Source organism: Miscanthus floridulus, chromosome 9 (genome assembly GCF_019320115.1).
Source record: "Miscanthus floridulus cultivar M001 chromosome 9, ASM1932011v1, whole genome shotgun sequence".
Taxonomy (NCBI): domain Eukaryota; kingdom Viridiplantae; phylum Streptophyta; class Magnoliopsida; order Poales; family Poaceae; genus Miscanthus; species Miscanthus floridulus.
The window spans coordinates 72,129,648-72,155,990 of NC_089588.1; the positions used below are offsets into that span (position 1 = coordinate 72,129,648).

At 44.0% G+C, this 26,343-nt stretch overlaps 1 protein-coding gene across 1 annotated transcript; it reads right to left on the reverse strand.

Moving 5' to 3' along the window:
• Nucleotides 1–12,672: 12,672 nt before the first annotated feature.
• Nucleotides 12,673–15,164, reverse strand: LOC136480067 (carotenoid cleavage dioxygenase 8 homolog A, chloroplastic-like). Its single transcript, XM_066477733.1, is given in 6 exon segments — nt 12,673–13,055; nt 13,129–13,421; nt 13,499–13,677; nt 13,781–14,355; nt 14,358–14,471; nt 15,161–15,164. Coding segments are annotated over 6 exon segments (1,314 nt in total). The 3' UTR covers nt 12,673–12,906.
• Nucleotides 15,165–26,343: the final 11,179 nt, after the last annotated feature.

Below are 26,343 nucleotides of genomic sequence, written 5' to 3' on the forward strand. Positions count from 1 at the left end.
GCCAGGAGAGCCCATGCTTTGGATGGCATGGAGGATGCAGCACAGAATGCCTACATCCACTACCATGGTCGTCGCTTCGAGGCCATGAGGGAGGATTGCTTCAGGTTCCTTCCTCGAAATGATTATGAGGGTGTTTGGCAGGTATTGGCTCCACCAGAGAATGACCCAACTCTGGAGGCAATGGTGCAGCATGTCCACACTATGCAGGATGATGAGGTCAAAGGAGAACTACGTGCATCTCAGAGGGCGCAGAGACGTCTTCAGAAACAAGTGGATGAACTTCGTGCACAGTTGGGACAGCCTTCCATCTACAAGAAGAAGCGCCGTTCCTTCACCATGATTGACACCACTCCATAGGTGTTAGGTGCCTTGATCTAGATTATCATGTCGTTAGTTCGAGTCCTTATTTAGTCTTGTTGGTCTTGTGAACTTGGTTGATTAGATGTTTGATTTGTGAACTTGGTTGATTTGGTATTTTGCTTGGTTGCTGGAAGTTTGTGGGCATGTCCACAACTTCCTTAGTTTGCAACTTTAAATTTAGAATGAAATTTTAATGCAGAAGTATCATTTTATCTTATCTCTGCTGTGCTGATTTCTGGAGCAGCCTGTGTTCTTTATCTGGTAACTCAAAATCTGGGATGATAAAAATTCTGAAATTTTTGTGGAGATAACTAGACCTCTGTATCTTTCAAGTGTCTTTGGAATCACATCAATAGCTATTCAGGTTTGGGAGATCTAGCTGGTACAAGTTGATGTTCCTGTGCTGTCTGGAACCCTGAACAGTTTCGGTTTAGCTCTATTTTTGACTATGTGCGAGTTCGAATCTGTAAAAGTGGTCTAAATGAAAGTTGTAGCTGATGTCCTAAGCTTTCTAACGAATCTTGGAGCACCTCTGTTGGATCTCTGAAACTCGAGTTATAACAGTTTTACTGAACTACTGAATTTGAATCTTGCCCAGAAAATTTTCAGCATTGTTTCTTATCTCTTGTAAGTTCTCTATAATTGGAAAAATCTCTAAAATTTTGCACATTTGTTGGAAAATAGATGGCCGTAAGAGGAGGAAGAGGCAGAGGCCGTGGTCGTGGGCGTGATGCTCTTATGAATCCACCACCGCCACCTGTGACCATGGAGCAGATATTGGGAATGCAAGCGCAGCTGATGCAAGCTATGATGCAGCGCTTGGACAATGAACCTGCAAGAGGTCCACCGCCTGTCCAGGTTAGAGATAAGCATGGAGAGTTTATGAAATGTCGTCCACCGGTGTTCACACATGCCACAGACCCTATGGAGGCCGATGATTGGTTGCGTGCTGTGGAGAAACAACTGAACATAGCACAATGCAATGACCTGGAGAAGGTGTTGTACGCTTTCGGGCAACTCCAAGGAGCTGCTCAGGATTGGTGGGAATCCTTTCAGTTTGGACGTCCCAACAATGCCCCTGATATCACTTGGCAGGAATTTAAGGACAGTTTCCGATCATACCATATTCCTGATGGACTAGTGGAACTGAAGCAAGAAGAATTCAGATCTCTCAAGCAAGGATCAATGACTATGGCGGAATATCGGGACAAGTTCGCACAACTATCTCGCTACGCTCCTAATGATGTGGCAGATGACAAGGATAAGCAACACCGTTTCCTCAAGGGACTCTATGATGGACTGCAGCTCCAGCTGATGTCTAACACTTATCCTAATTTCCAGTCTTTGGTGAATCGCGCAATCATGATTGATGATAAGCGCAAGGAGATGGAAGCTAAGAAGAGAAGGCTCCAAGGGCAAGCTTCTGGAAGCAACACTCGCCCACGTGCTTATCCCCAGCAAGGTTTCCAGCAGAGGAATCAAGGACCAAATCATCAGGGAAACCGTGGTCAGTGTCCTCAGAGGAACCAGTTCCAACAACGCCCTCAGTATCAGCAACAGTTTGGAAATCAGCGTCCCCCGCAACAGACTAGCAATCCTACAACACACCAGGGAGTGCCTAACAATGCTCCTATGAAGAGTGGTGCACCCAACAATCCCAATGCATGTTACCGGTGTGGAGAAGTAGGTCACTATGCTCATCAGTGTCCTAAGAAGCAGAACCAGCAAGCACCTCAGAACCAGACCAACAATCAGAAGTTCAATGCCCGACCACCTCTCACAGCGAAGGTGAACTATGTGTCATCTGATGCAGCTCAGGAGATGCCTGAGGTCATGTTGGGTATGTTCAGCGTCAACTCTATTTCTGCTACCGTACTTTTTGATTCTGGTGCTTCGCATTCTTTTATCTCCCAAGCTTTTGTTAGAATGCATAGCATACCTTTGTGTGCCATGAAAAATCCTATACTAGTGAATTCCCCGGGAGGTAGTATGCCCGCTTCTTATTGGAGCCCCTCAACTAGCATTTCCTTAAGGGGGGTAGACTTCAAGGTGAAGCCTATTGTGTTGAGAACAGCGGGAATTGACCTTATCCTGGGAATGGATTGGATGAAACAACATCGGACAGTGATTCAGTGTCAGGAGAAATCTGTGGTTGTGACATCACTCAATGGGGATAGAATCTGTGTAGAAGTAGTAGTGCAAGCTTAGCCTACAGCCACAGTGAATCAGCTAGATGGTGAAGTCAATGAACAAGATCGTGTCGTGGAGGAATTCCCAGATGTCTTCCCCGATGACTTGCCAGGTATGCCACCTGACCGAGACATTGAATTCATTATTGAATTATTACCTGGAACTGCACCAATAGCTAAACGTCCATATAGAATGGGAGTTAATGAATTAGAAGAGCTTAAGAAACAACTAAAAGAGTTGCAAGAAAAAGGTTTCATACGCCCCAGTTCTTCCCCATGGGGGGCACCTATGATCTTTGTGGATAGGAAGGATGGTAGTCAACGGATGTGTGTGGATTACCGCTCACTTAATGAGGTTACCATAAAAAATAAATACCCTTTGCCTAGGATAGATGATTTGTTTGATTAGTTGAGAGGAGCTCATGTGTTCTCCAAGATTGATCTCCGATCTGGTTATCATCAGCTTAAGATTCGGAACTCGGATATACCCAAGACAGCATTCACTATGCGGTATGGATTGTATGAGTACACCGTTATGTCTTTTGGATTGACCAATGCACCTGCATACTTCATATATTTGATGAATAAGGTGTTCATGGAGTTTCTGGATAAATTTGTAGTAGTATTCATAGATGACATACTAATATTCTCCAAGACTGAAGAAGAACATGCGGAACACATAAGGATGGTCTTGCAAAAGCTTAGAGAGCATAAGTTGTACGCTAAGTGGAGCAAGTGTGAGTTTTGGTTAAAGGAAGTCTCTTTTCTGGGTCATGTTGTCTCCAATGGTGGGATAGCAGTGGATCCAGGCAAAGTGCAAGATGTACTGAATTGGAAACCACCAACTACTGTAAGTGAGATTCGTAGCTTTTTGGGATTGGCTGGTTATTACCGAAGGTTCATTGAAGGCTTTTCCAAGCTAGCCAAGCCTATGACAGCTTTGCTGGAAAATAATGCTAAGTATGTATGGTCGGATAAATGCCAGGCAAACTTTGAAGAGCTAAAGAAGAGATTGACTACAGCTCCAGTATTAATTTTGCCCGATTTAAACAAGAACTTCTCTATATATTGTGATGCATCCCGTTTGGGTCTTGGATGTGTGCTTATGCAAGAAGGAAGAGTGGTTGCATATGCATCTAGACAACTAAGGAAGCATGAGTTGAATTATCCTACTCATGACTTGGAATTGGCAGTTGTGGTTCATGCTTTGAAGATCTGGAGACATTATCTGATTGGACATAAGAGTGATATCTATACTGATCATAAGAGTTTGAAGTATATCTTCACCCAATCAAATCTGAATCTAAGACAACGTCGTTGGTTGGAATTGATTAAAGACTATGATTTGGAAGTGCATTATCACCCGGGAAAGGCAAATGTTGTAGCTGATGCACTTAGCAGAAAGAGCTATGCCAATGTAATTTAGACAACATCTATGTCAGCAGAGTTGTGTGCTGAAATGGAGTATCTCAACTTGAGCCTGGTCACTAATGCCATGGAATTGGTGATAGAGCCTACATTGGAACAGGAGATACGCAAAGGACAATTGGAGGATGAAAAACTTAAAGAGATAGCAGGGAATGTAGTGTTTGGAAAGGCACCCGGATTCCGAATGGATGAGAATGGAACTCTTTGGTTCGGGAAAAGGATATGTGTACCGGAAGTGAAAGCTATCCGAGATGCAATTCTGCAAGAGGCCCATGAGTCTGCTTATTCTATACATCCCGGAAGTACCAAGATGTACTTAGATCTCAAAGAAAAGTACTGGTGGTATGGTTTGAAGAGAGATGTGGCAGAATATGTGGCTTTGTGTGACACTTGTCAAAGAGTGAAAGCTGAGCATCAAAGACCTGCAGGGTTACTACAACCAATGAAGATCCCTGAATGGAAATGGGAAGAAGTTGGCATGAATTTTATTGTAGGATTACCCCACACTCAAAGAGATTATGATTCAATATGGGTAATAGTGGATCGACTCACCAAGGTCGCTCACTTTTTACCAGTCAAGACTACTTATAATGGTGCAAGATTAGCAGAGTTATACATGGAACGAATAGTGTGCTTACATGGTGTTCCCAAGAAAATTGTGTCGGATAGAGGCACCCAATTTACATCGCAATTCTGGCATAAAGTACATAGATCTTTGGGAACAAAGTTGAATTTCAGTTCTGCTTACCACCCGCAAACTGATGGACAGACTAAAAGGATCAACCAGATTTTGGAAGATATGTTGAGAGCCTGTGCACTTTAGTATGGTGATAGTTGGGATAAGAGTCTGCCTTACGCAGAGTTCTCATACAACAACAGTTATCAAAAGAGCCTCAAGATGGCACCTTTTGAGGCGTTGTATGGACGTAAGTGTAGAACGCCTTTGTTCTGGAATCAGACTGGAGAAACCCAAGTGTTTGGCCCCAATGTCCTTAGAGACGCGGAAGAACAAGTGAGAATGATTAGAGACAATTTGAGAGTAGCTCAGTCTCGACAGAAGAGTTACGCTGATACTCGCAGAAGAGAGCTGACTTTCGAGATTGGTGATTATGTGTACCTGAAAGTGTCACCAATAAGAAGTGTGAGAAGATTCAATATGAAGGGAAAATTGGCACCAAGGTATATAGGACCTTTTAAGATCCTAGAGAGGCGTGGAGAAGTAGCTTATCAGTTGGAATTGCCTGAGAGCTTGTCCGATGTGCACGACGTGTTCCATGTCTCCCAGTTGAAAAAGTGTCTGAAGGTACCAGAAGAACAAATCCCTTTGGAAGAACTTGTTGTCAAGGAAGATCTTACTTATGAAGAGTACCCGATAAAGATCTTGGAAACCGCCGAAAGAGTTACGAGAAGCCGAACAGTAAAGATGTGCAAGGTATAGTGGAATCGTTATACAGAGGATGAGGCTACTTGGGAAAGAGAAGAGGATCTGAGAAAGACTTATCCCCAACTGTTTGAGTAAGCAATCACCCGAATCTCGAGGACAAGATTCATCTTAAGGGGGGTAGAATTGTAACACCCAAACTTTTTCATTCTTTTAAATAAGTAAATTTGATTTATTAAGTTATTAAGTGTCCATTCAATTATAGGAAATTAATAATTTTTGGCGAATTAAAATCAATTATAAGATTTGAAACTTTTGAATGCATACATGCTGCTGCATTATTTACTTATGTGATGATTGTTCTTAAATTAGTGTTCAAACGAGTTCAAAAATAATTTGAAAATGCTTTTGGGAAAATTTGTTGGAAAATAAAAAGGAAAATGAATATCTCCTCCCTTCCTCGGTTTTGGCCTGCATGGTTTTTTTTCCCGCGCGGCCCGTTCACCTTTTTCCCTCCCTTCCCCGCTCAGCCCAGCCCAGCCGCCGCTCTCGGCCCAGCAGCCGCGCGCCTCAGCGTCGCCAGCCCAGCAGCCGCGCCCAGCCCAGCAGCTGCGCCTGTGCCCGCACCAGGCAACCGCCGGCCCAGCACCGCGCGCCTGCTTCCCGCGCCCAGCCGCTGACAGCCCGACCCCGCCCGTCAGCGCGCCCCCCACCTCTGTCCCGCGCCCTCGGAACCGCCCGGCCATGTCGCGAGGCCGCAACCGCCGCCCCTGGCGTCGTGGGAGCGCCCCCTCGCGCGCCTCGGCCTCTTTTTAAGCGAAGCCGAGCCCCTTCCTCGCGGCTCTCTCTCGCTCCCCGCTCCATTTTCGCCTCGTTCCCGGCCGCAACTGCCGCACGGAGGAGCTCCGAGGACTGCCGTCCACCATCCGCGTCGCCGTCTTCCCCGAGCCACCGTCGACTCCATCCTTCCCCGCTGTGAGCTTCGCCTTGTTCCCCTCTCTCTCCCCGTGCTGTCTATTTCTTATTTCTTGGCTGCTTGTGGCTGTTTTCCGTGCACCCGTGGAGTTTTCGCCGCCGGCCATGGCGCCCGCGCCCCGGCCTTCCCCTCCGGCCGTCTTCTCGACCTATGTGCGACCCCCTTCTCCCCCCGAGCTCTCGGGTGCCCTCGGTTTCCCGTTTGGCGAACCCTAGCCCCCTAACCGAGCTCGCCGGCGTGTTCTTTGCCGCCGGCCATGGCTAGCCTCACCGGAGTCACTGTTCCGGCCGGCCATCTCTTCTTCTCTCTCCCCGGATCGATTTCTGGCCGTCCATTTCAAATCCGACGGCTCACGTTAGAAGATACCCCTTCGCGGGTAGATTTGCTAAAGAGCCCTCCTAGTTTCACCAAATTGAACCCGCCGTCCCTAGCGTAATTTACAGAGTACGCTTTCTCGTTTTGAAAACGTAAAGTGCACTGTTTTTGTTCAAAATGCGTTTTCAGTAATTACAGAAATGCCATTCGAACTGTTTTGCTTATAGAATTGTCGTTTTAGCTCCGAATTGATCCATTCAAATCGCGTTAGCTTCGTAATTTCACAAGCTACATGTTGGAGCTACTGTTAGTCAAGTTTGGAACTTTTTAATTTCGTGATTTGATTTAATTAAATATAGGGCTATAGGAAAACCCGTTTTAATCATAACGTTCGTATTTTAGCTCCGTTTTTCGTGAACTTCGCGTTGACGTGATCGTAGCAAAAAGTAGATTAGTTTTACAAACATTTTATCTTGATTTCAATACTGTTGGTGTACTGTTCTAATGATAGAAATATTTGCTTTGCATGAATGCTTTTGGAATGTTGTATGTTGTCGTGTTGGTCGTGTTCAGATGGTGAGGAAAACGTTGGAGACCAAGAACTCTTCGACGACCAGCAGGACCAGCACGAGTTTGTGAACCAAGGCAAGTATAACATGGGCGTTCCTTGATGTCCTATTTCACTTTAATCAATTACTCATTTGCATGTGTCTAATTTTGATACCCTTAAGGACATCCTAGTGATTATTATCCTGTTCCTTGTCTCCTATGGGTTAAATGCATATGGGTAGATTGCTAGTGCTCTAACTGAACTTGATATACATATTGATGAATGATACTATGGAACAAAGAGAATAACCTGAATTATAACAACTGTTCCATAGGGCGAAAGTGCAAATGACCTTTGTTCATGTTGCTCCCGGCCCTCCATAAGGACTTATCTGTCGGCAAAAGCTAGGACTGACAGTGCAACCGGGAGAGTCATATGGCTCTGACTTTAGCTCAATAATAGGACCTTTCCTAGCTGGTTAGAGGTTACCTTTTAGGCGCAAATGGGGCTTGCCACTTTGGGTATAGGGCTGCTTCTGTTCCTATGAGTATAGCCACGATGGATTTGTGCCATAGGAAAGGGGGGTCCCTACATCTGCCTGCCAAGGAAACCAAGCGGCCCTAACTTGTTAGGGAAACCTATGAAATAGCTTCATAGTGTACCCTACCCGCTCACCTTGGTAGTGACATGGGAGTAATTAACCCGGGCATATGGGGATCACGACTCGCGGTGAATGTGCACCACCTCTGCAGAGGATAACAAACTATTATAACAGCCGTGCTCGCGGTTACGAGCGGCCCGGAAAACTCACAGAATAACTGGTTAATTGTTGATGATCATTTAAAGTTGTTCAATGATGATATATGGTACACTTGACCCCGATATATGTTCTTATGGGGATTAAATGGGAGCTTAAGCATAACTTGAGAATACTTGAGAATAAAAGTTTGACCTATTAAAAATGCTAACTGCAGTAAAACAGAGTCTATCCTTTCTGAGCTTCATAACCCCATGTTAGCTTGCTAAGTACGGAATGTACTTACACTTGTTTATTTTCTTTACTTGGATAAAAATCCCGGATGGGTAATAGATGACAATGGGTATGAGGATTTCCCGGAGGATTATTAGGCTTGTGGTCAACTAGTTGACCTTCCCTGTGATGACGGCCATGAGAGTTTATTATCTTTTTATTATTCCGCTGTGATGTATAAGACTAAGTTTTATTATAACTCTGATGTATGAGACACTGTGATGATACTATTTGAGATTTGTCAGTATGTGTGTGTGATTGATTCCTGGGCACACACGAGTTTTGTGCATTCAATTTTATCCTTAAAATTGGGTGTGACAGTTGGTTAACTTGATTGCACTCTCATTGTCACATAGCAATGACACTTTCTTGAACTTGATTCCAAAGTCACTCAAAGTGGCCTTCATCCAAAGTATTTGTGCACAACAACTACCGGCGGATATGTATTTGGCTTCGGCGGTTGATAATGCAACATTATTTTGCTTCTTTGATGACCATGTGTTGGGTTCATAAACCCGGGGTCCCTCGGGGACCGGCTTCCACGCCAGGGCTCAGCCCAAGAAAACAGCATGTAGTTCATGGGACGGCCCAAGAGTCTAAAACGCAACGGGCCAGAAGGACAGTCCGGTCGCCGACTAGAAGGTCTACCCAAAGGAACAAACACCCGCTCGTCGACTTCTTCGGCCCACCTCTCCGACCGGAGCACTCGCTTCGGACGCCAGCCGCCTCCGGGCGGTCTCTCCGATCAAAAGGCCTGGCCCAAAACGCTACTTCCTACTCCGACCCCACGTCTCCGACTGGGGACCCCGTAGGAAGCCTACTTACCGCTCTTCTCCGACTGGCGCGGCCAGGGCCAACTAGGGCCATCCGACCGGGGACGCCCGCTCGGAAGGGACCAGGGGCGAACGGAGAAGGCAGTGCACAAGTCAAACCACAATACCAGGACCATACCCTGTACGCCTGCGGGAACAGTGCTCCACAACCGCCCTGACACACACGCCGACATTTGTGTCTACAGTATTGTAGGCGTCGTTGGACTCCCGTACGGCAAAAAGCCCCCATGCCTCTGGGCATCGATAGTACTATGGGCGCCAGGATACACCATACCTGGTACACGTGGTAGGGCTCCTCACATACCAACAGTATTTTTGCAGGTACCGACATCTACCTTTCCTGAAGAAGACAGCGCAACCTCCCATGTGCACCTGACATTCTACAGTGACATCAACAGTATTGTAGGCGTCTACCATCATCATTGTCCTCATCGGCGTGGGAAACAAGGCTTAGTAACATCCGTACTCTCTCCCTCCCACCTGTAAAGCCATCCCCTTCATCTATAAAAGGGGATGCGCATGCTCCAACGAAAAGGTCGACTTCTTCACTCACAACCCTTCAAGCACACGCTTAAACACCTAGCTCATAGCGGAGTTCCGGTCGCTCTCGGCGCTTCCGATCGGACCCGACCGGGCCTCTCGTACACCCCACCTTTCTCCTTCTTGTTTGTAACCCCACTACAGACTTCGAGCACCTAGGCTCAGGAATAAAGTCACCGACCGACCCAAACTGGACGTAGGGCACGTTGCCTGAACCAGTATAAATCCTATGTCATTGAGTGCTAGGCCACCTCCGATCACAACGTACAACAAAACTACAAATATTCACTAGTTAGTCACTTTTTATACCGACACCATGAAACAAGTGATCTTCCCAACAATTGACATGTGCCCGAGGTGCTCTTCCTTTCAACTTTGCATCCCGCATAATCCGAGTCGGAGTAACCAACTAGCTCAAACTTTGCTCCTTTGGGATACCACAAACCAACATTTGGTGTATGCTTCAAGTACCTCAATATTCTCTTTGTAGCCTTCAAATGACTTTCTCTTGGTGAGGCTTGAAATCTTGCACACATGCATACACTAAACATGTCATCCGGTCTTGATGCGGTCACATAGAGTAGGCTTCCAATCATAGACTGATATAATTTTTGATCCACCATATTTCCACTTGCATCACTATCCAAGTTGCCATTTGTTCCCATTGGTGTGCTAATGGTTTTACTATCATTCATGCCAAACTTCTTGATCATGCCCTTGATATACTTGCCTTGACTCACAAATGTACCATTCTTCAATTGCTTGATTTGAAGACCAAGGAAGTAACTTAACTCTCCAATCATGGACATTTCAAACTCATTAGCCATCATCTTTCCAAATTTATCACAAAAATCTTGATTGGTTGATCCAAATATGATATCATCAACATAGATTTGCAACACAAATAGATTTTTTCCAATCTTCTTGATGAAAAGAGTGGTATCAACCTTGCCCATTGTGAACCCTTTAGAGGGGAGGAAGTCCCTCAATCTCTCATACCATGCTCTAGGTGCTTGTTTTAAACCATACAATGCCTTCTTCAACTTATATACATGGTTGGGCTTCTTATCATCTTCAAAACCGGGAGGCAACATACAACATTCCAAAGGCATTCATGCAAAGCAAACAATCCTATAATTAGAATAGTACACCAACAGTATAGAAAACAAAATAAAAATGTTTATGAAAAGAATCTACGTCTCGCTACGATCACGTCAACGCGAAGTTCACGAAAAACGGAGCCAAAACGCGAAAGTTATGATTTAAACGGGATTTCCTATAGCAATATATTTAATTAAATCTAACCATGAAATTTAAAAGTTGCAAACATGATTAACAGTGGTACTAAGACGTAGATTATGAAATTACGAAACTAACGCAATTTGAACGGGTCGATTCGGAGCTAAAACGACGATTTTATAAGCAAAACAGTGCAATGGCATTTCTGTAAATACTGAAAATGTAATCTGGACTAAAACAGTTTACTTTACGTTTTCAAAAGGAGAAAGCGTACTCAGGAAATGTGCTATGGACGGTGGGTTCTATTTGTCCGAACTCGAGGGACTCTTTAGCAATTATGCCAGGGCGAAAGGGTATCGGCCATCGGTGGCCGTTGATCAAGCAACGGACGGCTTGGATTAGATCTGGGAGAGGAGAGAGAAGGAAGGCCGGTGGGGAACAGTGCAGCCACGGCGGCGCAGCCATGGCCGGCAGCAAGGACTCACCGGCGCGATCGGTACGGCGGCTACGGTCCACGGTTCGATGAACCGAGAGCACCGGGAGAGAGAGGGGAAGCAGGCGATCTCGGCCAGGCCGATACGGCGGCCGGAGGACGCGGCCGAGGCGGTGGTCGCCATGGCCGGCGGCCGGGAGCTATCGGGCGCACGCGAATAGAGCCCTAGAGGCTGTGAAACAAAGAATTAAGGGCATGGGGAGAAAGAGGGGAGCACGGCGAAGCTCACAGCGGGGAAAATCGAAGTCGATGGCGGCTCATGGACGGCGGACCACGTGGAGGGCGGACGGCGGTTCACGGCGCTCCTCCGTGCGGCAGTTGCTGCTTCCTCGTGCACGAGCAAACGCGAAAGGAAGCGGGGGAAGGCAGCAGGGGGAGCGGGGAAGGGCTCGGCTCCCTTTTTGTAGAGGCAGGGGCGCAGGGAACGCTCCCACGACGGCGCGAGACGTGGGCGCGGAGGCGGTTGCGCCTTGACCGAAAGTGGGGCGCGCGGGAGGAGGGGGACGGCGTTGACGTGTGGGCCCGGGCAATCAGCGGCTGGGCTGGCGCGGATGAGAGAAGGAGGAGGGCGCGACAACGGTTGCCTGGCCGAGCTAGGCCGGCCTAGGAAGGGAAGAGGGGAGGGCGAGCGGGCCACGGGGAAGGAAAAAGGCCAACAGGCCGAAACTGAAGAAGGGAGGGGAGAGAAAATGAATTTCCTTTTCTTTTTCGAAATAAATTTTCCAAGCTCCTTTTCAAGTTGAATTTGAATTCAATTCAAATTTTAGTCAAAGCTAATCATTACAAAACAAATGTGCAGCAGCATGAATGCATCAACATGTTTCTATCCTTATATTTACTTTTAATTTCATAAAAAATATTATTTCCTAAATTTGAAATGCACATATAATTGCATAAATAAATCAAATTTAACTATTTTGAAAGAATGCAAATTTTTTGGTGTTACAAAGCGTATGAGAGAGAGGGGGTAGGAGTGGAAGATGGCCCTTGAGGCCAGGCAAGTTAATTGCCTCAATCACAGTTTAGAGGTATATATCCTCTCCTAACAAATCAATCCAGCTCTTGCTTTTATGGAAATAAGGGGAAACAAATAAATGAGATAAAATCCTAGGCATTGCGCCCCCTACTGCGATCGTGGGGCCCCGGCGCTGGTAAGTCACGCCGGTCATAACAGTTTGTTTAGATAATGAAAAGATTTTGGCTTCGAACATCTTCAAGAAACAGGCATTAGTTCATATAATATATTACAATCGTGACTATGCTATGCAAGAAAAATTGTGTTCAACACGAAAGACCAATATATATGAAACCTAAAACACCGCGCACATATCCATCGGAAGCAAAAAAGAAACTGCATAGCTCTTATTTCTATGAGCTGGCATGCCGAATCAACCAATCCTTGTGTAGTATTTCAGCATTTGTATGCGAACACATATCGATATACTGAAGTAATCGATATATATCGAACCAATCCTTGTGTGAGGTTTCAGCATTTGTGTGCGAAACATATCTATGTACTAAAGTAATTCATAGGTCATGCTTCAATTTGAACAGAGGGGCAATACGACATTCTCATATCTTCTCTGGAATCCAGCAGCCGTGGAAGCCGAATGGTAGGCCATATGGGAACCTTACTCGAGCAATTTCTTTGAAAGTCGTCGCATCCAGCAGCAGCGCATACCCGTCACCATCCATGGTGCTTACAATAGATATCACAACCCCTACATACATTCCTATGGTTCAACGAAGCACAAATCATCATCTTAAACACACTTTTTCAGCAATTAAACTTACCGTCATCTTCAGCCGTTCCAACTGGCCTCGCCACAAAGAAGGGCTCTGATGGCACAGAGCCCACCTCGTGCCAGTTCTTGGCACCTTTCTCCAGTAGGTCGATCTTGGTGAGCGAGTTGAAGAAATTGCATGGCCGTTGGGCGCCACATGCGTAAACATAACGATGCTCCTTGCCCTGGTAGGCCGGATTGATGGAAGACAACTCCACTCCCCGACCGTGCACCTCAGGGTCCAGCACAGTTTCCAGCTGGCCTGAGGTGGTTCCATCCAGTGGTATCCTGAACCGGGCCACCCTGCACACAAGACGCATACGGTGGATTAGTACAGTACTTGTCAAAATAATTCCTGTAGCTAGCGGTATATCAAGTACCTAGCATCAGGGAATGCATCCTTGTTAATCCCAGACGATCTTAGTCTATGTAGTGCAAGTGCCTTGATGACAGATGGATCAGCATAGTACTCGCAGCAGTTAGCGATGATCGCATCTCTCTGTTGGTATGCGTTAATGAAGTGTAATGCCATGAAAGGAGGAACCTCCACGCTCGCCACCTACAAGAAGGTACATGTAAATAACATCAAGAAAACATCCACGGAAAGATCAACGTAAATACACCGTACGTAATTAATAATGATGTTAGTTAAGAGTTCTTACGGTCCTTCCGGAGAACTTGCATATGACGTGCATGTAGCTCCCAGACTCCGGTAGCCAGTCGAAGATATACCAAGGTGTCAGCTGAGACTTGAGAACGACAATGTACTTCTCAGTGACGGCGAACGAATGCACCCATCCCGGTGTGTGCCCTCCCCGGCAGTGCACTCTCCCAATCACTTTCCTCTCGTTGCTCCCGGCTGCCATCCTGACGACACGATGGCCACGCCGGAAGTTGTCCGGGAGCAGCGTCAACAACTCGGTCCCTGTCACAACCGGGTGCGTGGTCTGTAACCAGCTCCATAGCCTGTCCGTGTAATGGAACTTGCCGATGGTGTCGAGAGCCTCCGGGTCTATCAGAACGGAGCTCTTGATGGTCTCCGTGAGGCACATTACCCGGCCGTCACCGAGCGGCAGCACGGAGATGTTGGCGTTGTCGGACAGCAAAGTGCCACTTCCGAGGCCGACGACGTTGCGCACGCGGTCGAGGCGGCTCCCGGGCTCGGAGGGACACAGTTGAGAGAACTCCCGGTGGAGAGGCCGGCCGTGTGCCATGGCAGCTTTGTACGCGTCCGACTCACTTGACGATGTGCGCCGGTGGCGCGTCCTCGCCGGAAAGAGATGCGTACCAGTGTGGCGTACCCGTCGAATATGTGGTGGGAGGAGTGGCCGCCGACGTCCCACAGACCCGTTCCTTAGGTACGTGCCGTTCTGTAGAATCACAGTGTCATAATTCAGCTGATCCTGACTGTAAAAATAGTTATCTTATACTATTATATTACTGACTAATTAACAAAGTATATGGCCCGCACGCATTTACACGGCCGCTATGCCGTTTTGCAGTTATGCAATTTATTGTGCATTGCCTCATCGATTTATACTTCCGGTCTCAAATCATGTCATGAACATTATCATAATTGGCCTTGAGAATTGGCAATGAAGATATTTCTGTTTGGCAAAAGCAAGTATAACATTGCATATAAATTCATATAGTCACAAAAAATAGATGCAACAAGAGTTTGTATATTTTTAGATTAGGTTTCAACTTAAATACATACCGTGCAAGAAAAAGGAAAATACTATAAATTCTAACTAGATGCCTAATAGAGCTTCCACGTTAATCCTCACAAGACTCGATAGAAAAACTATAGATAGATCCTAGAAAATCTTTTTAAAAAATCAGAAACATTTGACCATCAATTTGACATAACCTAATCACCATTGCTAATAATAGCTATTGGATATACTCTATTTTCTAAATAATTACTCATATATGCTATTATGTAAAATAACATGAAGTAACCAATAACTCTATGTTCAAATTACCCACCTATGACATTAAAAAATATGATCTAAAGTAGGCCTAATTTTACATCTAATTACCCATGTCCTTGTATTACGATAAATAGCTTGTGTAACCTCATTTTTATCATATTATTAGAACGCAACATCTCGACCCGTTAGTAGCCTGTAGTAGTTGTGAAGTTGGTCAATGTTGCACGTGGGAGTCTATTGGTAGCTATATTTTCCCGGCCATTTAAGATTACTTTAGAGTAAACTATCGGATCATTATAAGGCTTGAGTATTAAAGTTGTATTGAGGTTAGCACCTACCCTCATATAAGATCACACTTCAAGCTCTATCAATTATGTTAAGCGACATGGTGCAGGATTCAGATATTTTCGTGTGGTATTGTATAGTATTTAAGAACATACTCTACAAGCTAAAATCCTTATTTTAAAAAGTGTAAAAAATCAGTTAATTAAATATACAATAAGCACAAAAGCTTTAATGTAGTAGTCAATAAGAATAAAATTTTAAAAAAATAAAATTTAGATTCATGGCTTCATATGATATATGGTGGAATAAGAGCCATCATAGTTAATGGCATATTTAATGCAAAAGAAATATATATAAATATAAAGAAAATGTATAGATCCGCCACATGCAAAAAAGACTATTAATAAGTTTATGATAAGTAAATATAGACTGCGAGTATCTATTATGTTAAAAAATAAATAAAGAGAAAAACCATATAACTTAATATAAGTAATTCTTTATTAGCTATATGTATTAAACAATAACTAATACTCAATTATATCCCTTAAAGTTGTAGCCTATGTGAGAGCATGGGTCGATGGACGGACTAAAACCAAAGTGAACTGACATTTGAAATGGAGGTGGCATGTACCAGCCAAATTGGGAGGTGTCCTTCCACGGCCAGGTTGCCTTCCCATCTTTCTTGCCGGACGTTTGTCCAAGCAGAAAGTACTGTGCTGCAATCTCCGATGGCCTTAACGCAACAACCGTTGCTCCGACTTTGCCGTTGCCATGCTGATACTGCTGGGAACGGTGGTGTGTACAGGGTGTGAGGTGGATAAGAAGAATGGTCTGGGTGCAGCGCATAGCGCGGTGGTGTTGTATGAGCCCATTCTTTTCGGTTGTTATTATCTCGTGCCCTGTTCGCTTGGCTGATAAGCCATGATTGAAAGTACTGTTGGCTGATTTATTGTAAGAGAAAAATACCGTTCATTGACTGAAAAAGTATGGCTTATAAGCCAAACGAACAGGGCCTTGGACGATACCCTCCTGGCTCCTCCTGCAGGCTGCAGGTGGACGCTCGTGACTGGAATGGGCATGGTCGTTGTTTCTATTTATAGGCAGAAATGTTGTTGTGGCATTGCCTCGCAAAGAATATACAGCGTGTTTGGTTGTGGAGTGGCCACGTCCGGCATCTGTCATCCGGCATGGAATCACTCCAGCTAGGCTCGGAAGGCACTTGGCGGACGACGAATTTCGAGGAGTGAGGTGGTGGTGCTTTTACGCCTTGCGGCAGGTGCGACATGATGACGGAGGACTCCCGTCCGCTTGGGCTTGGCAAACCAAACGCAACATTCAGGCTCGGATACAGGTCCGTATGATTCCGCACCGTATCATGACGCTAACCAAAGACGTTGATAGTGTTTGAACCGCCGTAGAGTCAGTCCATCCTATCTCCGTTGCACTTGCATTGCGTCCCTCTCCAATAAGCCTTCATCTACCCCCTCGAGCTTTAAGCGCAGATGGCCTAATCGACTTGGACGACAAATGCCCTGTTCGTTTGGCTGATAAGCCATGGCTAAAAGTATTATTGATTTATTTTATTATGAAAAAAAAACTATTCATTGGCTAAAAAAGTACGGCTTATATGCCAGATGAACAGGACGAAAGAGACAGGGTTGTCTATCTTAGGCCGGACTCGTTGAAAAGCATAAACGGGACTGTGTGGTACACCAGTTGTGTCCACATGGCCACTTGCCTCTTGCAGCTTGCTGGTTTCACTGCTGTTGTTATACTGATTTCGTCACTGTAGCCTCATTTAGTTTTAAAAAGTTTTCCCAAAAAGTGCTACAGTAGCCATCACATTGAGTCTTGCGATACATGCATGGAGCATTACATGTAGACGAAAAAAAACTAATTGCACAGTTTGGTTAGAAATCGCGAGACGAACGTTTTGAGCCTAATTAGTCCATGATTGAATATTAATTGCCAAATAAAAATAAAAGTACTACAGTAGCCAAATTCTCAAATTTCACCCAACTAAACAAGGCTTGTGCTGTGGAGACTTTAAGGAGGTCACAATTCTGCACGTTGCAGTCTTTTTTGTTTTGTTAAGGGGTCATGTACGTTGCAGTTGCGTGCTCCTCTACCAGGCTACCACATATTCTGCCCTTGTTTGAGGGGCAGCTCCAGCTCCGCTAGCGTTTTGTCCTCCTTGGCGTCAGATGTGTGGTCCCCCGTAGTCCACGAGGATCTGTCACTACGCCGCTGTTACTCAGGGCGTATGTGGTGGCTTGAGCCAGGTAGCCATCTGGACCCCACGCAGACAAAATCGATGGCCTGGATTTGCCGCCTCGACCAGGCAGCATTGCCAGAGTCTCAAGCAAACAGGCCCTCAGCCCCCCTCTCGTCGCCGTTCGCACGTCATTGCTACCCTCAACCGGCCGCATGGCCGCTTCCTTATGTCCTGCCACTGTACTACGGAACATGCCTTCACAACCCGTCTTCTCAACTGGTACACGCATTGGTAGTGACCGTGATGGTACTACCATCACAACTAATCTCCTCGGTCCATGGAGTATTATTACAACAAATATATATTGGTGACAGTAAAAAAAAAGTCACTTTGGCTCGGCACATTCAGATTGGTTGCCTGAGTGCATAACCTTATTCGGGTTGGTTAAGCCGTGTTTGGATTCATTATCTGATAATAGTTAGCTGGCTAATACATTATTATTTGATTTGGTCTAGCTAGTGGGATAGTTGTTATTTAAGGATCCAGCTAACAATTAGTTAGTCTATTATCTATATCTGTTTGGATCCTAAAAGCTAATTATTAGTTGATAACTACTATCTGTAGAGATCCAAACAAGGTCTTGGTCGAGTGCATTGTTTATTATTCCGTTTGGTTGGCAAGTTCATTGGCTCACCCTAACTAGCAGGTGGCCAAGTGTGTAGGTCTAATCTCGGGCTAGGCGGCCAAGTGCACAGGCCAACTCAGTTTAGATGGCGGAATGCATTCGGATTAGTTAGTGCTACATCAGACTAGTGCAATGATTGATGATACATCGGTCCACGATACATTTAGCAGCTGCGTCAGTGATGTGAGGCGGTCGACAACAAGCTGATCAGCGTTTAGATCAAGCATGAAGGGACCATGACGCCTAAGATATGGATAAATTAGATAACTTAAAACTTTTACTATAACTATGGTTTCTAGTCAACCTTAGCAAAATCTATACAAGAAAGTGAGCTATCTTGATATGCACTACGGTTTGCTGAGTGTAAAACTATCTCTATTGCAAAAGAGTATACAACTTAGGTACAGAATGTAAATGTGGAAGCTAATTTGAGGCAGAGATGCAAACTCCTGTCAATTACTCCGGTGTTTTTATCGAGGTACCAATAATCTCATGCTTTTCACTAATCCTTGTCGGAGCCCCTCGCAAGGGCCAAGCTCCTGATCAGGTGACTCCTGAGGTAGCCCCTATCCTTCTCCATGCACATGTGGGTCTCTAAGATGGCCTTTCCTAGATCGTTTCCCGCCGTCTTCACTATCGAGCTTCCGGTCAAATCGCTGCATGGGTCTGGTTCCCTTTGGTACATCGTGGCGGCCACAACACAAATGCGGTCGCTGTGGCCCGCAAGACTACAAGCCCCTTTAATATACAACAATGGTGCGTGCAAGCACTATGTGAGCAAGAGGTGTGCAAACTTTACTAAACACTATGCCTAAGCCTATGCAAGCGCCAATATGGTTTATAAGTAGACTAAATACTTTGCAAAGTACTATTGCTAATCACCTAATGAAATCTTTAAGCACTTTATGGTTAGAACAACTAGAGATGAGCTCACCTAAACCTTCTTTACGCTCCAACTCCTTCCAGATGGCTAGATGGGGGTATATGTAGCCCAAACACTTGAAACTAGTCATTGGAATAGTACACAACTTTCTGTGTACTCACCGAATACTCCAATGGGGTCATCGTAGATTTTTCGATGCCTCTGCAAAATCGCCATTAGAATTTGACCATTGCCGACTATTGGGCAATCGTTTCTCCAAGCTAACTTCTCTGGTGCCATCGGACTTTTTCAGTGAGCACTTCCTCTGTTCGTGTTCCTGGCATCGAGCTCAACGGAGATGATGCTTTTTTGTGGCCTGCACCAGAGTTTTCCGGCGCATCATTTCCCTCTCTGGTGGCGACTCTTTCATCCGGTACTGGTCTTCTGTCCACGCCGGAGTTTTCCCATCGATGAAAATTCTCTTTGGTGGACATTGTTTGCACGTAGTCCAGTGCTGGCTTCTAGAATGCATCGGAGTTTTCCAGTGGGGCATAAAACCCTGGTTTCTGCTCTGTTGGCCACATTATTCTCCAGTGGTCTCTGCCTGAAGGCACCAGATAATTACGGTGCCGCATAGCAGCTTCATTTTACTCAGTTTCTTCGCATCTTTTCATCTGGGTCGATTTCATCTTGTGCCTTGGACTGCTTGCAATCTTTTAGTCTCTTTAACACGGCTTCTAATGTCTTTCTCTTGAGGTGTTGATGACTCTGATCTCCATATTGACCAAGTCCAAGTCCACCTTACATCCATTTGAACTTTCTTTGTATACTAGAAAAAATACTAGTCCAAATGGTCATGTTGTTCAGCAAACACCAAAATCAATTTAATGACCCATGTTGGGTGCCATTTTCCTTACAATATCTCCCTTTTGTGATTGATGAAAACACGACCAAAGCAAGGAAATAATAGATACAAATTGTAGAAATGACCAAAACAATCTATCTACATGCTTGGATGCAATGCAAGACCACGATATCAATTGAATGTAACATGACCCATGGTATCAAATTGAAAATCTTACCTTTGCTCTTACCAATTGAATACATGTCCCCTTATATGGTATTATGGATTTAAGCCTCCCCTAACTCCGTAATCCACTTCCTCCCTTTCTATGACAAATTCTCCCCTATTCAAGAAATTTGAATTTGGTTTTTGTATTTATAATGGGTCGAGCTTACTTTTTCTCCCAAAAATTCTCCCTCTTTGGAATCAAACATCAAAAAAGAAGACACTAGTAGCACAAGGGAGGGTCAAGTTTTGTGATCCTTGATATTTGGAGTGGAACTTGACTTTCACATTACATAGACTAAGCTCCCCCTAAGTGTATGCACACATATAGTCAGTGGCAAAGCATATGCATGACCGGCAATATTTAATGCATTAAGGGAGTTTAGTCTATATAATGCATAGGGAAAACATATAAAAGATACCAATTAAAAGACAACAAATTGATACCAATAGTAGAATTTCAATTGAAGTTTATACCACTTTTTAGGATATGAAATGTGATCTCTGTTTTTCTTCAGGGACTCTAATTTTCCTTACAATAAGACTACACACATATATACTATGATATTCACGTAATATACATGTGATATTTGATGATCATTTTTGTTTATTCACACAATATAAATGAGATGTTTCATGGTGTATTTTTAATATACATGTGATATTTAATGATCATTTTTGTTTATTCACAAAATATAAATGAGATGTTTCATGGTTTATTTTGCAATGCTCACATAGTTTAAACGGGATGTTCTAAGATATATTTTGATTATTTACATAGTACCCTTGAGATGTTCTGTGGTTTTATTTTAGGTTGTTTTTTAGAATTACATAGTACAACGCAGACGCTCACAACACGCACGCACATTCACCCCTATGAACACACTTACGCAAACCCTACCCTATGAGCACCTCCGAATGACTGAGCCGGCAGATCTTGAGATTCACGAAGTCACCATGGACACATCGCTGTCGACGGAGACGTCGCCTACCACTGAAAGCATAGCGCCGTTAAATCTTGGAATAAATCCAGAAAAATGCGAGCTCCTGTGCCAAGTCGAGGACTTAATGATCAATGAGAACGTATATTTTAGGTTGTTTGAGTAGTATCTTTGGTATTCTTTTCTACTTTCCATTATATTACGTAACATTTTTATTTTGTCAAATTTTTCCCTTATGTTTTCTTCCATCTTTGATTAATATTATTTTATATTTAAGTGATTCATTTATTTTATTTATTATATATTTCATAGCATTTGTTATTCATTTTTATTACCCTTTTTCTTCTTCATAATTTTACTCTAATTATCTATTTTAGTAATTTAATTTTTGGTTTTTATCATTTTATTTCTAGCACTCATGAGATATATGTGATGTTTGTATAGTATATAGGTGACGTTATATGATTTATTTTGGATGTTTATGATTATCAATGGTATATTCCACGATTGAGTATTCATGATACACCATTAAGGTGTTCTATGGCACCAATCATCATGTTCGACTACTTGGACAGTAGCGTTTTGCCGCCAGCATGTTTGTACGCATCGCAAGCATTTACGGTTCTTCATTGGGCCTTAATTTCTTTGCTGCCCAGAAAATAGCTTGTAAATGAATCATATTCATGCTAGATCATAGTTGTATGTATGCATTAAGGACGTGTTTGGAACGTATGATTAGAAAAGAGAGGAAAAGAAGAAAACATAGGAAAGACATAGGAATGGGGTGACAAAAACAGAGGAATGAGTAAACATAGGTGAGAACAGAAGGTGAGGCTAGAATCTTTCTATTCTATTCATATCTGTCATCCATTATCTGCTCATCTTCTTCGTAATCAAAGTGATGGGCTGTACAGCACGATGGCAGCAGGTTGTCAAAATTAGGATGGCGGCATTAAGCTCAAGCGTGTGATTAGATCAAGTAGGTTACTAGTTACAAGGTACCAAAGTTTGTTGCAGGCTTGCAGCTACCTCGGACTTCGCGTACGAAGAGAAAACAATGGAAAGAAGCAGATTTTTGGATTCCTGTGAAATCGCACCATATCTATAGATTCCAGAGAAACGGAACTACATGTTCCTTCTTTCCAAACGGGCAAATTATAGGCATTTCTTTGGATTGAGATTTCCTGTATTTTTCCTTTACATTTCCATTGATCCAATCATAGCCTAAGGGGCTCTTTGGATGATGCCCTAGCTTGGGAGCTCTCGCCCAGGCAAGATTCCCAAGCCTCCCTAGCTTGGTAGGAAGCTAGATCCACCTGGAATCATTACTTGGGGCCAGACAGGTTTCCTAGTCCTCCAAACAAGCACACACTATGTTTGGTTCTTTAGTTGCTCCTAAAATTCATGTCACATCGAATGTTTAGGTACTAATAAGGAGCATTAGATATAGATTAATTACAAAACCAATTACATAGATGGAGGCTAATTTCCGAGATGAATTTTTTAAGCCTAATTAATCTGTCATTAGCGCATGTTACTGTAGCACCACGTTGTCAAATCATGGACTAATTAGGCTTAAAAGATCCGTCTCGCATTTTAGTCGCAAGTTGTGTAATTAGTTTCGTAATTAGTCTATATTTAATACTCCATGCATGTGTCCAAACATTCGAGGTGACAGGAATTTTAGAAGGCACGGCAGGAACCAAACAGGCCGTAAATAGTACGTAGACTCCGTTGTATATGGTGTCTGTTCAGTTGTCTATACCTAGTAAAATAGTAATAGACGAGCATCCACATCCACATCCACATCCACATAAACTGAATCCAAGAAAAAGTTCACATACAATATATCTACGTAGAGTTTTGTCCCACATTCAGCAAAAGTATTCCATCCAATCCAACCCGATCAGAGATCAGGTCCATCGACGTCTCATCAAAAACAAAAAACAAAAATCAGGTCCATCGAGTTATCCAATTAACCAACAGCAGCAGTGCCAACATTACAATAGCCATTGGCCACCAGCCCCAGCGTGCTTCGAGCTCGAGCGTGAGAGGCTGAGTGACGGCCAGAAGCGAGGCGGCCGGGCGTGCGCACCACTGGTTGTGTTGCTGCCCGTCGAGCTGCTCACGCTCAGCCTTCTTTCGCACGGTCACCGCGGCAGCCGTCAAGAGTCTGCAAGAGGTACCTCGTGGCAAGCGTGGAGAGCAACTCTCAAAAGAGTCTGCTGTTAGGATCAAATGTGTACCTCTGTGTTTAACCATAGATCCGGGGACGACCTCTTCCTTTAGGGTTCCTCTTGTCGCCCTGGGACAGTAGCGTCGTGACCTCGTGGACACCGGTGCCGAGGCAGATCCGGCTCAGTGGCGAGGTACAGTGGTGGCGTCGGAAAACCTGCATGCGACGGCGGTGGTCGGTGGGGCACATCCCGTCGCTGGCAGCACGCTTTAGGATCGGTTTAGGGTTTCTCTGTAGTGGGTGTGGCGGCTCCGGTCAACCTCGTTATCCGAGCCCTCATCCCCACCTTCCTTTTATGTGTGCTGTGCGACAAGGACCCACCAATCAGATTAGGGTTGGGCTCCCCCGATCAGGGAGCCGAGATAAGGGCCCAATAGGCCGTTGGGCCTGTTGGTGGAGATCAACTAACATTCTCCCCCTTGATCTCATTCCATCTTTCACTTTCATATCATTTACTTTTGTTCAATCCATTACAGATTAGCGCATAGAGCATGTCTCATCGTCACGGTCCATTGCCGATAGACTTAACAGCTACAACACACTACTCTGTTCTAAAATAGATACTTATCTTTGGGCCTTCTTTTGTCCAGGAATATTTTAGGCTTTCCCTTAAACCCATGCTAGCTACATGTTCTCTGAACATGTTGGGTGGTAAGCCTTTTGTAAGCGGATCCACGAGCATCCTTTTTGTTCTTATATGCTCAAGACTTATGACTTGATCCCGGACTTTATCTTTCACAACATAATACTCTATGTCAATGTGTTTGGCAGCACCACTTGACTTATGTTGTGAGTATACTGTACTGCCTGATTATTATCGCAGTATCACTTAAGTGGTCTATAGATGTCGTCAACCACCTTCAAACCGGGTATGAACTTCTTTAGTCAGTTCACCTGCCCCATTGCCTCATATCATGCTACAAACTATCATATATTGTGGACGATGTAGTGATGGTTTGCTTTGAGCTTTTCCATGAAATAGCTCCCCTTTGCGAGATGATAGAAAATCCACGTCTGGATATGTATTCACTCTCGCATAATCAGAATCTGAATATCCCACCATATGGAGTGAATCAGATCTTCTATATGTCATCATGAGGCCTTTCGTTCCTTGCAAATAATGCAATACTTTCTTTACTAATTTCAGTGTTCTATTCTAGAATTGCTCTGAAATCTGCCAAGTAAAACCCCGGTAACAAATGCCAAGTCAGGGCGCGTACATACTTGAGCATGTTGCAAGCTTCCGACAGCTGAAGCATATGGAACCACTTTCACTTTATCGATTGAGCTCATATTGGTTCCTAGGGCATTGAAAATCCCCATATCTGTCGCCCTTGACTATAGGAGCAGGTGAGGGACTACATTTGTGCATACTGAATTTCTTTAAGATCTTTTCCATGTATGCCTTTTGTGACAGTCCTTATACCCTTTTCTTCTATCTCGGTGAATCTCGATCCCTAGAACGAACGAGGCTTCATCAAGATCTTTCATATCAAATTTCTTTGTCTCCAGTAGTAGACTGACATCACTACTAGCAAGTAAGATATCATCTACATACAGGACAAGGAAGATAAACTTCCCATTTTTAAACTTTGTATTGACATAATTGTCCTCTACATTCTCTTTACTTTATATAGACACAATTGTCCTTTACATTCTCTTTAAAACCCAAAATTCTTTATTGTCTGATCAAACTTTAAGTACTACTGTCTTAAAGCTTGTTTTAATCCATAAATAAATTTCTTTCGGTGGCATCCCATTCGTTCTTTTCCTTCCATGACAAAACCTTTCGGTTGTGCCATGTAAACATTTTTCTCTAAGTCGCTGTTGAGAAATACCGTCTTTACATCCATATGATGTAATTCTTAATCGTAATGTGCCACTAATGCCATTATGATTCTGAAGAAAACTTTACATGGGACTGGAGAAAATGTCTCATTGTAATCAATCCCTTCTATTTGCACAAAGCCTTTTGCCAAAAGTCGTGCTTTATATCTCTCTATATTCCCTTGAGAGTCAAGTTTTGTCTTGTAGACCCATTCACAGCCTACTGTTTTGACTCCTTTAGGAATTATTTTCAAGTTCCAAACTTTATTGGCATTCAATGATTTCATTTCATCTTCCATGGCCTCAAGCCACTTTGATGACTGATCACTACTCATGGCTTCTTCAAACGAGGCTTTGATAATCCTCCATTTGAAATTCTTTAGTGTTGTACTAACTCTTTGAGACCTTCTAGGGGCCTCCATATTTGGCACATCTTCTGTTTGAGGCTGTTGTTGCTCCCCCTCATGTGTGGCAATTGGTTCTATTGGATCCTGAAGAACAGGTTCCTCATTTTCATTCATTATTGCCATAGGTGGGATAACAACAGGTGCTGGCACCATAGTATCTTGCACTGTTGATGCAGCTACAGCAGATAGTGAGAAAATTGACTCATGAATCATTGGAGTGGGCGCTTACACCCGCTTCACTTCAAGGTCAATTTCTCAAGCAACCATGCTCCCCCTCATCAATTCGTCCTCTAGGAAGACAGCGTGTCTCGTTTCCACAAACTTTGTATGTCTCTCTAGATAGTAGAAACGAAAACCTTTTGACTTTTCTATGTAGCCAATAAAATGGCAACTTACTGTTTTAGGATATAACTTTCCAATGTTTGGGTTAAACACTTTAGCCTCAGCAGGGCTCCCCCACACACACGCAAGTGGTTAAGTGAGGGTGTTCTTTCTGTCCACAACTCATACGGTGTTTTGAGCACCGACTTTCTTGATACTCTATTGAGAATATGAATGGCGGTTTTAACGCCTCCATCCATAGGCTCAACTGTAGGGTGGAGTAACTTATCATACTGTCTTTATCTTTAAATTGCGTTGGATTTCAACTTTTTCCTTAAATATCTATATTTATCCAATGCTTCTATTCTTTCTTTGATTGGATAAATGTAGACATAACGGGAGTAATCATCTGTGAATGTTATGAACGAATCATTACCATCCAC